We start from the raw sequence: 15438 nt of genomic DNA on the forward strand, positions 1-15438 counted from the left end.
GACTGTATGATAAGGTGTTTTTGTTTTGTTTATGTGTGTTTGTGTTTTTAAAGTAAATTGCCTTCATTTATCTTCCTAAGTTTGTTTGATGCATGTAAAATTGAATCTGGGAGATTGATGTTATGTAAAAATCATTCTAAGAAAATTTACATGTCCGAATAAAAAAATAGATTTGTGAGTTGAAGGCATTTTCTTTTGCAGCTGAAATTACTTGAAAAACTAGAGAAAATCCCTTCCCATAATGTATTTGCAAACTAGAACCTTTTTTACTCTGTAAGAGATAATTGTTTGAAATTTTTATTTTGATAAAATGTCATGTAAAAGTGAGACTTGGTACTACTAAATTCTTAGTTCTGTTTTAGTCTCAGTTCTTTTAAAGCTAGATTTTGGCTTGGTTTGTATCTTTTTATCTCAGGCTTATATATATTAAATGTTTTTATTAAATGTATTTTACACAGAAGAATGGCCAGAGTACATATGTGTGGCTTAAAAAATAGTGATAAAACAAATACCCAGTTCCCACCAACCAGGTCAAAAAATAGAATATTTTTCAGGACCTCAGAATCTCCTCGTGAGCTCATGCCCATTTGAACCCCAGGTTCCCAGAAGTAGCCATTACCCTCTTTTTTGGATTATTCATTCTTTAGCTTTTCTTTATAGTATTACCACCAATACATGTATCTCTAAAAAATGAAATGTTTAATTTTTAAAAAGTTGATAGGAAGCACACACAAAATTGTGTAAAGAAAGGCAGCAGTGGCAGTAATATAGAATGGCTCCCTGGGAGACAATATGTTAAGCAGTCTCTTAAGATTTTGTTTTAGTAGCATTTCATTTCACATGTTGCTAATTTTCAGTAATTTAACCACTCTTAAGCACGTATACTGCAGTCAGGCATCTTCTCTACTCTTCAGTTGAATTTGTCTGGTAAAGGTCTTTAGTAATTTTCTGATTGCCTAGCCTGCAAAATTCTTTTAAGTTCTTGTTTTATTTGACTCTGTTATTGGATAAAATTGGTTACTCCTATCTTGTGATTTTTTTAAGTTCTCTTAGATTCATCCCTTGTGCTTTTTTTTTTTTTTCATTATTGTACTGTATTGAAATTACTCAACAATTTGTTATTAACCCAACAGATTATTCTTAAGTGCAGGGATGATGTTTGTCTTGTTCAACAATTGTGTCTCCAGCTCTTAGCAAAGTTCCTAGTATATATGATTTGGGCAATCACTGCTTTTTAAATGACTCAGTTTCTTCTCATGAGACGTGCCTTCTTCCATAGGTCATAGGTACTGTTGTTCCCAATAGCAGTATTCCTCATCTGTGCTTTCTTCTATCCCTGTTGTCACTTCCTCGCTCAAGTCGCCATCTTCTCTGACTTGAATTATTGCAGTATTCTTTTAGTTGGTGGTCCTCCTTTAATCTGTCCTATATACGATTTCCAAAGTGATATTTCAGAAGTGCAATTTTGACCTCTTTCTCCTTGTCCTTATACCTTCCTTTTTGTATCTTGTCAGTGACTTTCTATTGCTCCAGAGCAGTGTTTCTCATTCTGAGTTGGGCCAGTCAGGGTTCTGTGAACTACCTAAACTGCCTGATTTTTTTGTGTATACTATATGTGCATTTTTCTGGAGAGAGGATGTCAAGATTCTCAAGGAGTTCCATGCTCTAATTGAACAACCAGCTTAATAAGACAAAATTACTTAATTATAAAGCCTTTTCTGATCTGGCAGTTGCCTTTCTTTTTAGCCATTGTATTTCTTGGCTACCCATTGTTGGATCGTATGTCTTAGCCATGTTGAATTATTCCCACCATATCCTTGCCATCCTAGAGAAGCAATATAGCTTAGTTGTTAAAAATGAAGGCTTGGAGCCAGACTGCCTGGGTACCAGGCTCTTTCATTTACTAATTGTATGACTTTGGCAAAAACTGTACTTTAGTTTTCTCCTTTATTTAAAAGGAAGGAGGGGATAGTGATAATACTATTAATACCTCATTGGGTTGGGAGTCAATATATAGGTAAATACAGGTAAAGCATATTGAATAGTACCTTACTTGGTAAATGTTAGTTTTTAATTATCATCATCATCATCATCGTTTCCTCACCTCCATATTTTCTCCACCATTCCAACCCACACTTTGGCAGCTAGTGGATTTTTCCTTCTCTTTGAAGACTTAGACCAAGTACTAGCTATTCTGAAATCTTTTCTGTTTACTTGTCTTTTTTATCTAGAATAGGCTCCCTAGTCTTGATCATGTTTATATCCTATGCAAAATTCTAATTGCGATGGAAAAATTGAGTTGGTATATGAATTTCTGGTAAGGAAATTGTTGAAGGAGGAAAAGAAGATTTTTTTAAAAAGAGTAGGAAATATAAGATATGAAGGCAGAGTATAGTCAGGATCCTGGGAGGAAACAGATACTGTGCTCAAATTAGATAATTTGACGAGAACTTAGTGAAGGGACTATTTTTAAAGAGTAGAGTATTGGGTGCACTATGTAAGCAGGGTATAGAAAGTCACAAGGAATAGTGATACAGTCTGGTCTGTGTAAAGGAGGGGAGGGGAGAAAGTAGACACCAGAACTTGGAGAAAGAAAGCTGTGTGGAGAGGACAGTTGAAGAGCGATGCAACCAGTCAAGGCAGTCTTGCTGGGAATGAGTCTGGGAAATAAGTATCCTGACCTCCCTCTTGTTTCTTCCTCTAAATTTCCTGCTGGGCTGAACCCGTCTAGGAAGCAGAGAAGGGAACCTGTTGATGAAGGTTAGTTTCTCAGTACACAGAGCATGGTGAAAAATAAAAGGCCAAGAGAAGATCTAGAGGGGCAAAAGATACCCAGATGTACTGTAATATTCCAGACACTGTGCTTCACAGCTTCCAAGTAGTTAGTACAGAGAAGAAAACACCCACTGTTATTAACAGTGTCTGTGATACTGTAAACCAAATAGTTCCTAAAGAGAGACACAGCTATTCCTGATACTAAAAGAGAGGGTACTGAAGCTTTGCCCATAGGTCCTTAAAGGAAGAAATGAACACAGTAAAAACGTCATCTTTCCTGTGGTAAACACAGAACGAGTTACATAGGGCTGTACTTCAAAGACTTTCTGTGTAGGCTATCGCAGTGTCTTATTGCAGTTTATTAAAGCTTTTCTTCCAGGGGCTTTTCTCTGATAATCTGGCTTAATCTAGGTATGGTGGTTCTGTACATTCGGGCAGTTCTCCGTGAATATTATTTCTGGCAGTTAAGCTTTTAATAAGCATTCAGTTGGGAGAATTTAGGGTTCTACTCTTTGTCATGTATCTGGGGAGCAGATTTATTTTATATTGCTTATTAAGAGCAGGTCCATATATAACTCAATAAAAAAAATGTTAAAAAAGAAAGCAGGTCCATATAGTTAATAATAGTTAGCTGAGCAGGATTTGGTGGCATTTTATGAAAATTCATTGCTTTATTAAAGTCAAGGGACTACCTCAGAGTAGAGCCCTGTTTTCTTAGAATACAGTTCACAGTATTCCCTTATAAATACAAATGGGTGATTTAAATTCTGAACTCTGTGGCTATGGAAATTCTTAAAATGGTATTTGCATGCCCCTATCAGTAGTAAAAAAAAAAAAATCAGATTAAAACCCTTAGATCATTTCATTAATTCAACATACATTTATTGCGCCTTCTGAACTACTGGGCACACTCTACATGTTAATGAATATACAGGAATGGGTAAGGCATATGCAGTCCCCTTTTCCATCTGTAAGCACTGTAACTTCCAGTTGAGTCATCCGAAATAAACCAGCACTAGTTTCAGTCAGATCAGTCAGGGTAAAACTATTTACAGTAAACTAATAAATGTTGGTGGATGTTTAATGAAACTGGTATGGGGTAGTTTTTTATAAAAATTATGTAGCAGTGCTGGTTATTTTACTGAGGCCATTTCTAGTTCATAACAATTAAAATCCTGCTTTTAACATATAAGACTGTATCTTTCTGTTTAGCTACTAGGAAAGAGGAGGAGGAGGAGAGGGAGGTTGCATGTAATCATTAAGATACCAGAGCCCACGTCTGTTTTACCTTCCTTGGAAATTATTTGATCTGTTTGCAGGCTTTTCATGTAATCTTGACTCTTTATAAACATTAATAACTGGATGTCAGTAGGCTCGTAACAGTTTAGTCCAAATACAACTCTTCACAAAGACTGAAAGACTGAAAGAATGAAAGTTGCAAATAGTTTTATGTTCCTAACAGTTTCTCCAAGATGTTGAACATTTTAAGTGGCTAAGTAACTGTTTATTAAGAAGTCTGGTATAAGTATTAGATAAAATGTTCTTTTCCTTACTTACAGGCATTCGTGATATATTCTGGATAATAATTCTTTATTATGTACAGTACAAATATATTTACATTTTTTCCCAAAGAATTAAAAACAATTTTTTTTGCTGTTTTGTGAAACATGTAAACATAGAACTTGAGTTTTTTCTTCATATTTTAAAAAAAACTAGAAATGAGATATGCTAGTATTTTAAAAACTGCTTTCTATAATACCACAGCATAAAATGACATAGTCATGCACAGTTGTTTTTTTTCTTTTTTTTTTTAAATTGTGGTAAGGATATTTAACATGAGATCTCCCCTCTTAACAGATTTTTAAGTATATAGTATTGTTGTTTATAGGCACAGTGTTGTACAGCGGATCTCTAGAACTTACCTTGTGTAACTGAAATTTTGTACATGTTGATTAGCAACTCCCATTTCCCTCTCCCCAGCCCCTGGAAGCCACCATTCTATGCTTTGATTCTGTGAGCTTGACTATTAGATACCTCATGTAAGTGGAATCATGCAGTATGTTTGTCCTGTAACTGGCTTATTCAACTTAGCATAATGTCTTCAGGGTTCATTTATGTTATCACGTTTGCGGATTTTCTTTTAAGATTGAATAATATTCCATTGCATGTATGTTTTCTTTTTGCACATTTTCTTTGTTCATTCACACCTTTTTCTTTATCCATTCACAAGATTGTTTCTGTATTTTGGCCATTGTGAATAGTGCTGCAGTGAACATGGAAGTGCTATTTCTTCAAGATCCGAAGTTCAGTTATTTTTGATAAATATGCAAAAGTGGAATTGTTAGATCATATGGTAGTTCTATTTTTTATTTTTTTGAGGAACTTTCCTACGACTATTTTCCATAGCGGCTGCATCATTTTGCATTCTCACCAACAGCGTACAAAGGTTCCAGTTTCCCCACATTCTCATTTTGTTTTTTTAATAATAGCTATCATAATAGATGTGAGTTGATATTTCGTTGTCATTTTGATTTACATTTTCCTGATGTAGTGGCATTCAGAGTCTTTTTATATACCTGTTGGCCATTTGTGTATCATCTTTGGAGAAGTGTCTATTCAAATTTTTAGCCCATTTTGTAGTTGGGTCATTAGTTTCTTTGCTGTTGAGTTGTAGGAGTTCCGTATGTATTTCAGAGATCTTATGGTTTGCAAATACATTCTTCCATCCCATGTGTTGCCTTTTCACTCTATTGATTGTTTCCATTGCTGTGCAGAAGCTTTTTAGTTTGATGCAGTCCCTCCTGTTTTTGCTTTCATTGCCTGATTGCAAATATCTTTGATCAGTCTTTGGCTAGTCTTACTGTGTCTTTTGACATACAGCGGTATTATATATATATTTTTTTTTATTTATGCTTTTTGCTTTTTCTGTCATGCTTGAGAAATTCTTTCCCACATTATAAAGTTACAGAAGATATTTTCTTTAACATTTTAAAGCTGTTCTTTTCACATTTATTTTGGATGTATAATGTGAGGTGGGAGGAGTTTCCCCCATGTGATAAGCATTTGTCTCAGTTCCATTCATTGAGGTGTCCATTCTTTCCCCACTGATTTATAATGCCATTTTGGTCCTATATGTCTCTATTCTGTTCTATTGCTTCATTTATTCTCTAGTACCATGCTGTTTTAATTACTGTGACTTTAACAATAGGTCTTAATATTAGGGAAAATTCTCCCTCTTGTTTTACTTCAAAAATTGTTTCTTCTATTCTTGGCCCTTTGCTATTCCATATGAATTTTAGTATCAGACTTTTGACTTTCCCAAAAATTCCTGTAGAGCTTTTGATCAGAAGCATTTTAAAAGTTGAATTTTTTGAAATCATAAATTAATTTGGAGAAAATTGCTATCATATGATTCTGATTTTTCCCACCTAGAAATATGGTATCTCTTCCATTAAAAAAAAAATGCCTTATGATTGTGCTGTCAGTCAATGGTATTCTTTTGTCTTTGTTACAAAATGTTATGAACTTTGTCAGTCTTAAAAAGATTTGGCTTACATAAAATGGATGCAGACCAAAAAATTTTTTTGCTGTACTTGGTGGTATAAAATATTTTCATTCTTTAACTTTTATCACTGTTTTCATTGAAAACAATATTGTTGACTGTGGTTTCTAAAGTTTCTTAAAATCTTGGTTTAACACAGTGACAGTAATTTAAAGATTTGGATCTAAATTCACTTTACTTTGATACTTGGTCTTGATGACTGTCATGGCTGAAAAAGATACCTACATAGTATACAAAATATAGATCGAAATGGAAGCTGTCAGAGGTTGAGATTCCTAAATTTTTCAGTCCCATTCAATAAATATCAAAAAGACTTTTGTTAAAATTGTCATCCTCCCTGATGATGTTTTAGTTGTTCTTACAAACCAACTGGAAGTTGTTATACTGCTTTATAAGGGCATGTTCAAAACCCAATGGTTGTATTTATTTGGAAGATTTAAAAACTGATTAGAAAAATCTGTTACCATGTTTCAGTGTATAGATAAGAAATTTTAAAAAACAGATGATACTGTTTTGGTAATAGTCATAATATCCCTTTAATAAATGCACTCTCCATTGTTTGAATTTATTTTAAAAAGCAGTTTTTAGTCTCTACATTGTTAAAATATCACTTTACTTGCAGAGACAAGTTATTATCTGACAAAAATGTGCAAAATAATGGTTTAATAGTCTCCTCTTTGGGTATGGAATAAGGAAAGCTTACTTGCATAAAATTAGGTGTGGAGACGTAACATTGTCATAGAAGGGAAATGAGTGTCATTGGTGCACATCTGTTAGGTAGACGATACAGTACTGCTTGTCTGTAAAAGAAATGAATAATCGATTTTTGTAAAAGAAAAATGAATAATTGGTTTTTAAGTTTCACAGCTCTTTTAACTCTGGTATTGAGATGTAAGAGCAAAGCTCTGTGTGGTACAAACTTTTTGTCCATTGCCTATCTCATTTTTATTTTAATGTTTCTGCTATTGGAAGGCCTTGTTATAAAATTGACTACATTGATGAAATTCTGTAATGCATAAGTGACAGTCCCCATATGGAATGCCCACTTTTCCCTCAGGATTCCTCTAATACTGTATATGACATATGATTTTGGCATGGGATTCTAGGGAGGACATCAAGTTATTCTGTATATTAAATGTTGGAAAGCCTAGTTCCTTTTGGGGAAATATAAACATAATGAACATTCAAATATTTTCTTAACCTACTCCATTTTGGAGGCTACAACCTTTAACTGTATCCTAGTTAGAAGTCAAAAAGTTCACAAGTTCTTGGTTCTACCCCAGCATTCAAAAACTTAGTAGTCTGGTTAGGAGCAAAGTAGTCTCTTAATTTGAAAGTCTGAAAGACCTGGGGAAATATTCATGCTATGGATTTAAGATAGTTCTACAAAATTCTGTATTCTCTATACTTTTGTTACTGGGCATAAATTAATTTTAAAGGCTGTGAATAAGGACCTCATAAACAATCTTCTTATCAGAATTTATTTGAAAAGTTAATGTCATAATTACATCATAGTTCAGAACTACTTGAAGTTCAGGCTTTTTAAACAAATTCAGACTAGTTTTCTTCATTACAATTTGAGTTAATGAATCTGTATTGTGCTTTATTACTTGAGGTATTAACTTGTACCCCCTACCCCGTGCTTCTTAAGTAATAGGAGTGAAACATCCACATCTGATAACACAGAAGCTTATCAAGAGAATACAAGGTAAGCTTTTGAAAATTCTTCTACTTTAGTAAATAATACCTATCACATTATAATAATGGATTTTTAAATTAAATTTTTAAAATTCAGTTAAATCATCAGACAAACTAGAAGTTAGCAGTTTAGAACTAAATGATGCAGTTGCTGCTTTTACAGATCACATTAAATTAGAGGAGTTTAGCTCTCCTCTTTCACTGTGGTCGGGTTTCTTCCATAAATAATTTAGGTAGAATTGTCAGTATTGAACTGTCCCTTGCTGGAACTCAGAGGTATTAAATCTCAGTGATGCATGATCCTCAAAATGTTTTGAGATGTTGATCATTCTGATGATTGGTACTTTTGTTTTTCACTTTTCCTATGAATTTTGTATGTTAGATTCTTAGTAACTAGGATAATTAAAGATACCATATTGATGGGAATTTTTTAAAAGTTTTAATTTTCTAGATATGCCGTTTGCAAACTGGGACACCACGGGATATTTAAAAATTTCAAGGAACATACACTGACATCTGTTGGTTACAGAAATGACTAAATTAAGTTGTTTGACCCTAATTACTTAATGAATGGAACAACTAGGTTTTTTTGTTTGTTTAGGCCTAGGAACACCATGAAAAAATTTACTGACACTAAGGGTACTGTAAACTGATGCTGTTTGGGAACGTCTGTTGTAGATTATTTATTGAAAACATGTTTTTTTTTCAAATGAGAGAATCTTTGATTAGTCTAATAATTATAACTTTTTAAAAGTAATAGTTCAAAAAATAGGAGAGCATCATTTTCATGTTACGATTTCAAATTCAGTATGCTTCATTTAAAATTGTTCTGTAGTTCTTCTGGACATCCCACCTTTAAGTGTCCCTTGTGTCAAGAGTCAAATTTTACCAGACAGCGTTTACTGGATCACTGTAACAGTAACCACCTGTTTCAGATAGTCCCTGTGGTAAGTACATATGTTTTAAGATTCTGTTTAAGGTATGCTGTTCCATTTTTTCACTTCATGTGTACAAGGGAAAGTAGTTGATTTAAGTTTGGATGGGGCATTATCAGTAAAGTAGATTTTGTCAACAAAAGACTGGTAACTGTGCAGCAAAATAAGGTGTTTAAAATTCCAGTAACTAACTTATAAAAACGGAGATGCTTTTTGTGAGAGTAAAGTAAGAGAATATCCTGGAAAAGAGTGAAGTAAGAAAAGCTGGACTGGGGACTCCTTTCTGAGGAGTGGGAGAACACCGGACTCTCTTGGGGCCTCTTAGTTTCTTGGTCTGTAGGATGCAGGTAGCCTGTATCTGGTCAGGTGAATCTGCAGCAGGTGAAAACACCTGTGAGTAAGAATAAAGTCAGTAGATATTTTAAATTACATTCTTGCAGAATCTAGTATATGAGTGCATAAAGCAAGGAAGGAAAAGAATCTTACTTTTATTTTTGATGCCAGTTTGAGGGTGTGTACGAAAGTGGTAAGATTTGTTGGATGATTGAGGAAGATAGAGCAGAGTTCAGGATTCCAAGATTGGTTAATGGTCCTACAACTCCTATTTTGGAACATGGGTTCCAATTTCAACTGTGGATGGCACAGGAGAAACTGAGCTGGTAGAGATACTCCCCCCCCCCCCCATTTTTTTGAATGTGGAGGCACTGGGGATTGAACCCACGACCTCATGCATGCTAAGCATGTGCTCTACCACTGAGCTATACCCTCCACCCAAGATACTTCCCATTTTGATGTATAAATATTTTCTTCAGAAATTAGAAGGCATATGTTGCAGATAAAATAAGGATTGTGGATAAATCTAAGCAGTTTAAGTGGATGTGCTAGAAAAAGTCATGGAAGAATGTGCCTCAGTATGCCCTTAAATTCTCGTATACCTTGCTCATTGGGAGAGGGTCATTTACTGTTAAATAAATATATGCAGTGCCAGAGACATCTCCAGGAGAAATCTCATATTTAAGAGATTTCATTTGTTACATGGCATTATTCAGCATAGCACAGACTTCTGCTATAGTCACTAAAGTTCTGTTATTTCATTTTAGTCTGTAATCCATTTACTTTTTAATATATACTTCATTTGAAACCTTAAGGACACAATTTAAAGCTTCTTTTACTTTTATTTTACTTCTAAATGAAATTAAGCTACAGTTATTGTGTGGCTCTAATGAGATTACATACTGGTTAATGATAATTATCATTATAGTTGGTAAAGGCTGGATGTGATGTTTCTGTTGAAACAATATAATAATCAGATTTAAGTAGAAGAATATGTAAGATCGCTCTTTTTATTGTGTTGTGTTTTATTAGTGTGATTTCTCTAAGGTAATTTGGTCTAGAAATTCTCTAGTCATGAAATTTGGCCCTTAGAAAATGCATTTATGTAGATGTTTTCAGTAACATAAACCCATGTTATTTTAATACTTTCAATAATTACAGTGTTTGATTATTTTCATTATCTTCTATTTAAAACATTCTGTTTCTCATAGACATGTCCTATTTGTGTGTCTCTTCCTTGGGGAGATCCTAGCCAGATTACCAGAAATTTCGTTAGTCATCTAAATCAAAGGCATCAGTTTGATTATGGAGAATTTGTGGTAAGTGAATTTTTCAAGATTAAGTAAGAAAATACCATTTAAATATTAAAGTTAAACTAACTTTTTCAATCTACAGTTGAGTTTTGAGGAGAGATACTGTATCACACTGGATGGTTACAGAGCATGTTCTATTGTTTGTATAATATAGGTTATCTTTGGCAAAGCATGAGCTTAAATTAATACCTACTTCCCAAATGTGTCATGATAATTAAAAAGATGACTTCTGTTTTATTAACTGGGAAATTGCATCTTTTTATTTATCTTCAGTGAATTAAAACCTTGTCTAATTCAAGATTAATCCTGACAAAGAGTGGTTCATACTTGTTTCCCAGTTTAAGTTAGCACAGGCAAATCTAACAACAGCATAAACAATTTACATTTTCTTTGCTCTCCGGTGTTGAAATTATATCATTCTTGATAGTGTAATTTGCATTTTTAGTCATGCTATTTAAAAATAGTTCATATGTATGTAAAATTCAGATTTACTCATAATTTTATCATTTTTGTGACATAATTGTAGGTTATTCTTAAATTCTCATTGTAAGAACAGAACTATGTGTTTGGAAAAATAAAACATATTTTGTGAACCACTTTTAATCCAATTGTCAGATTGTTTTACCTTGCCATAGATGAATATATAATTTTAATTATTTGAGATTGTCCAGTGGAGGCCTATCTTAAAGCAAATCCATGGACCTAATTGAAAGAAAATAGAATTTTTTAAGCTAAGGAGTAGTAGTACAACCGGATTGAGTGAGCTTTAGTTTGTAGCTTTATATTGTGATTAAGACATTGTTAATTCAACTCTTTTAATGTAATAAATGCTTATTTTCTTTAAAATGAATTTACCTTCAGACATTTGGCATTCTTTTCTAGAGATGACACAAAATTTATCATTTCTGATTGTGGGTTACCCTTCACTATACTACTTCCAGCTAATGATTTATCATGAGGCACTGTAACTCTCACATTTCATTCTCTGCTGACCTTTCTGGTTTATCAGTTATTGCTAAATAATTATAGCTGAGCTTAATTTTTTATTAAAGTTCAGGTCTTTAATTTCTTGTATTTTAAAGGATAGTATATAATGCAACAAATTGAAGTATATGTAATGTGGATCAAGATATGTAAGTTATTGGGCAAAGTATTGAGTAATTGAGTATGTTTTTCCTATTGACATGTTAATGTTACTGTTTTTAGAATCTTCAGCTAGATGAGGAAACCCAATATCAAACTGCTGTTGAAGAATCTTTTCAAGTAAACATCTGAAGGCTGTAAACATCTCTGCATCTTTGTACCTGCAAGTGCCATCTTTAAGGAGAAAACTACATGAAGTCACCGTTTCAGTAACTTGATATGTATATTAATAAAAGTAATTCAGTGTGTTGTTTTAGTTTTTTAATTGAAAAATAAAGGTGGGCCATCTAAAAACTTCATCCTCTTGATAAGTTAAGAAATGAAAGTTAGGACATTATCTTTAAAAGCAGTAAAAGGATTATATTTCATTAATGTAATGGTGAAAAGGGAATCGTTGTTGTACTTAGCCTTTTCTGTATTACATATTCTTGAATTTTACCTTACGTTGCTTTTGAAATTTGGTGCAGGTCCTCCCACTGACATTATTGTGCACAGGTAACACAATACCAAATTCTGAAAGATGCGTTGGATATAAACCTAACAAATCTGAGCCAGTTTTCTGAGTTGCAGAATGGAGACTTGAAGTGCTAAACAAAACAATCCAAAGGAAACTTTTTTAATACAGATTCTAGCCGAAGAATTGAACTATAAGAAAATTGTATTTATATAACGTTTAGTATTTTTGAAGACTAGTGAGATTTCTTTAATAATTTTAACTCTTTAAAAAGTAAAAGCTCATTGTATAGATATTTCCTTTTTGCTATTAGAAGGAAGTATCGAGAAAAATTTTACTTTGATGGGCAGTAGATAATTTCAAAACTTTTTTGTTTGGCTAAAGAATTTTTAAGCCTAAAGTACAGTGAGCTGAGTTACAGCTCTTTGGCCTCAGAATTTTCAGTTGCTAGAATTTCTGGTTAGCTAAGATGAAACTAAGCTTTCAGTTAGTGATATTACATTCTACATATATATTTAGATGAGAGATTTGACTTCATCTCAGTTTAGAAATTCATTCGAAGCTAAAGATGTATGTGTATACACATACACTTTTGTATGTGTATACACACACACACAAGTATGCATGCAGCTGTGAGGTCATATACAGAATTTCTAGTAAGATTTTTTAAATGGACAAGCAATATAGGATTGAAGTAATTATCTGGTTGGATTAAAATTTTGTATATCACCAAATTTTTAAGAAGTATAGTAACACGCTAAGTCGTCCAGTTGGCTACTGTTATACCTTAAAAATTGAGTTTACACACCGACACAATTACCTGTTCATATGGTGCTCACTTGTTATCTTAGAGATAATGTATGACTGCAGTAATGGGACAGGTTCTACCAGCCATTCTGTCTCACTGCTTTTTAGTCAAAACTGGGTTTGTTCTTAGTATTCATTGAAAAACAAAATAACTTGTACTAGAAGGTCCAAATCCCAGAATAAAAGATGAAAGGTGGATTAGCTGACATTCCATACTAATATACAATGTTTATTCTTTCTTTGAAATAAATAACTAAACAAAAGAAAATCTCAGAAGTAGTTTGCTGCTAATATATACATATATTGTATAAAAAGGTATATTTTGGTTTTGTTAAAACCCTTGTTGACTTTTTTACAGTGAACATTTTTTAAACTTGATTTAATAAAAAATGTTAATTTTGGAAGTGGAGTTTTGTAAAAACCTTTTTCAGTCAAACAGTAATGACTTAATTTATGGGTAGTAATAACAGTCACCAAAAAAGCCATACATGTGAACATATGCCTTGGTTCTGTCATTCAAAATAGTGATGTTTACTATGTGCTTGAACATTTCTCTGCAGTTACGTGAGTGTAATTGTAAGGATAGCTGTTTAACAAACTCTTTTTAAAGACTTGACCATAGGTTTTCCAGTTTAAAGCAATAACTTTAGTACTTTCTTTCAAAATTTAGTACTTCCAGTATGTCAAGTTAAAACCATTCTGAGATCTGAGAACTCCTTTAAAGGAAATTTGTAGGGATCATCTTGATGAAATTGTGTTTTGAAGTTTGTGGATTAGTTAAATATCATTAATAGTCGTGTGTCTTTCATAGATGTTTTTTCATAAGGAAAATACTGACTTTATTTGCTGTTATTTGGGAACTCCTCAGTATGCAAATGTTTGTTTAAAACCTCCCATCCTTTTGTCAATGAATTAGGAGTAGGGATTGCCTTTACAGATAGTTTAAATTCATGAGAAATTCCTTGTTTTTAATATGCATATAGCTGAGTTAGGATAAGGGAGGGAAACTGTATTGATAACTCTACCTAAATTTCATAATACTTTTAGGAAAGCTATTACCCTCAACAAATTACAGTTTATGTTGTTAAACAGAATCTTATTTGAGATGTATTGCTTTATTTTTCAATTAAACGTGGTTTTCTCCTACTTGTGTGTCTAATTAAAATTTTGTCTAGAGGCAAACATGGTAACATTTAACTCATGTAACTCACCCTGAAAGACATGTAGGAGATAACCCATTATCTTGCACTTGAAAAAGTAGGTAGGCGAAAGCTACCACATGCTGATGCTGTATGTTGGGTTTAACTTTATAAACCTATTTTATCTTTATTTCAAATGTTAATCAACTTACAAAGTTGTTTTGTCAAATGTTCACGCAGCAGGATTTTTAAGCCTTGCTAGCAGCCAGGCAGAAAGCTAGTTAACTGTTTAACAGACATTTTAAAGTGGAAGTATTACCCTTAAATAAGATATTAGGGTTAGAAGAATATATTGCCAAATACAGTGTCATAACACCTGTTGCGTGCTTAATAACTATTAATGACTAGTCTTCAGTGAATCATAACTTTATAGGAACCTCTTTAGGCGGCTACTCAAAGAATAAACCCTTTGTGGAGGCAGTGAAATGTGTAGAAAAGGTGCCGCCCAGAATACATGTAAATACATGTAGTATAAAACTTAGAAATACGAGCAAAGTACTCATTCTGTGATACCATTGGGGATGCAGTGTAATTATGCAGTACAATTCTGAACGAAGATGGGAAATGGGACAGAGTTACGAGGATACCCAGCACCTGGCCAGCCTTTCCCCAGATAATTGCCTCGGCACCTTTGATAACAGTTTATTGACCTTAGTAGAAGGGTTTTAGGACTCAGAATTCTGTTCTATTGAACTGTATCTGTCCCTACGCCAGCACTACACTGTCTTGATAATTATAAATTTATGGTAAGTATTGAAATCCATAAGAAAGTCCTCCAACTTTGTTCTTTGTCAAAACTCTTAGTTGTTTGCGTTTCCATATAAATTTTAGGATCTACTTGTTGGCTTCTGCAAAACCTTTGGTACATTCTTTTTTATTTATTGAGGTAAGATTGGTATGTAACACCATATAAATTTTAGGTTTATGACATTGAAAATGGATGTTTGTATACACTACAAAAGTGATCACCACCATAAATCTAGTTACTCCATCACCATGCAGTTGATCCCCTTCACCCATTTCACCTTCCCCCACATTCCTTTTCCCTCTGGTAACCAGCAGTCTGTTCTCTGTTCTATGAGTTTGCTTTTATTTTGTTTGTTTTTTTAGATTGCACATATAAGTGAAATTATACAGTATTTGTCTGTCACCTAGCAAAATACCCTCAAGGTCCATCCGTGTCTCAGATTGTGTGTCTTTTATGGCCAGTATTCCAATG

The 15438-nt window shown here is 33.3% G+C and overlaps 1 protein-coding gene across 2 annotated transcripts in view; it reads left to right on the top strand.

The window, feature by feature from the left end:
• RNF138 (ring finger protein 138) overlaps window positions 1-14166 on the top strand; it is a 27440-nt gene extending 13274 nt beyond the window's left edge. For both annotated transcript variants that reach the window (XM_032467180.1, XM_032467179.1), the window contains exons 5-8: window positions 7989-8045; window positions 8871-8982; window positions 10515-10622; window positions 11823-14166. In XM_032467180.1, coding sequence (XP_032323071.1) covers window positions 7989-8045; window positions 8871-8982; window positions 10515-10622; window positions 11823-11891 — 346 coding nt within the window. In that variant the 3' untranslated portion in view covers window positions 11892-14166. The remainder of the gene's footprint in view (window positions 1-7988; window positions 8046-8870; window positions 8983-10514; window positions 10623-11822) is intronic.
• Window positions 14167-15438: the final 1272 nt, after the last annotated feature.

Source organism: Camelus ferus, chromosome 24, assembly GCF_009834535.1.
Source record: "Camelus ferus isolate YT-003-E chromosome 24, BCGSAC_Cfer_1.0, whole genome shotgun sequence".
Lineage (NCBI taxonomy): Eukaryota > Metazoa > Chordata > Mammalia > Artiodactyla > Camelidae > Camelus > Camelus ferus.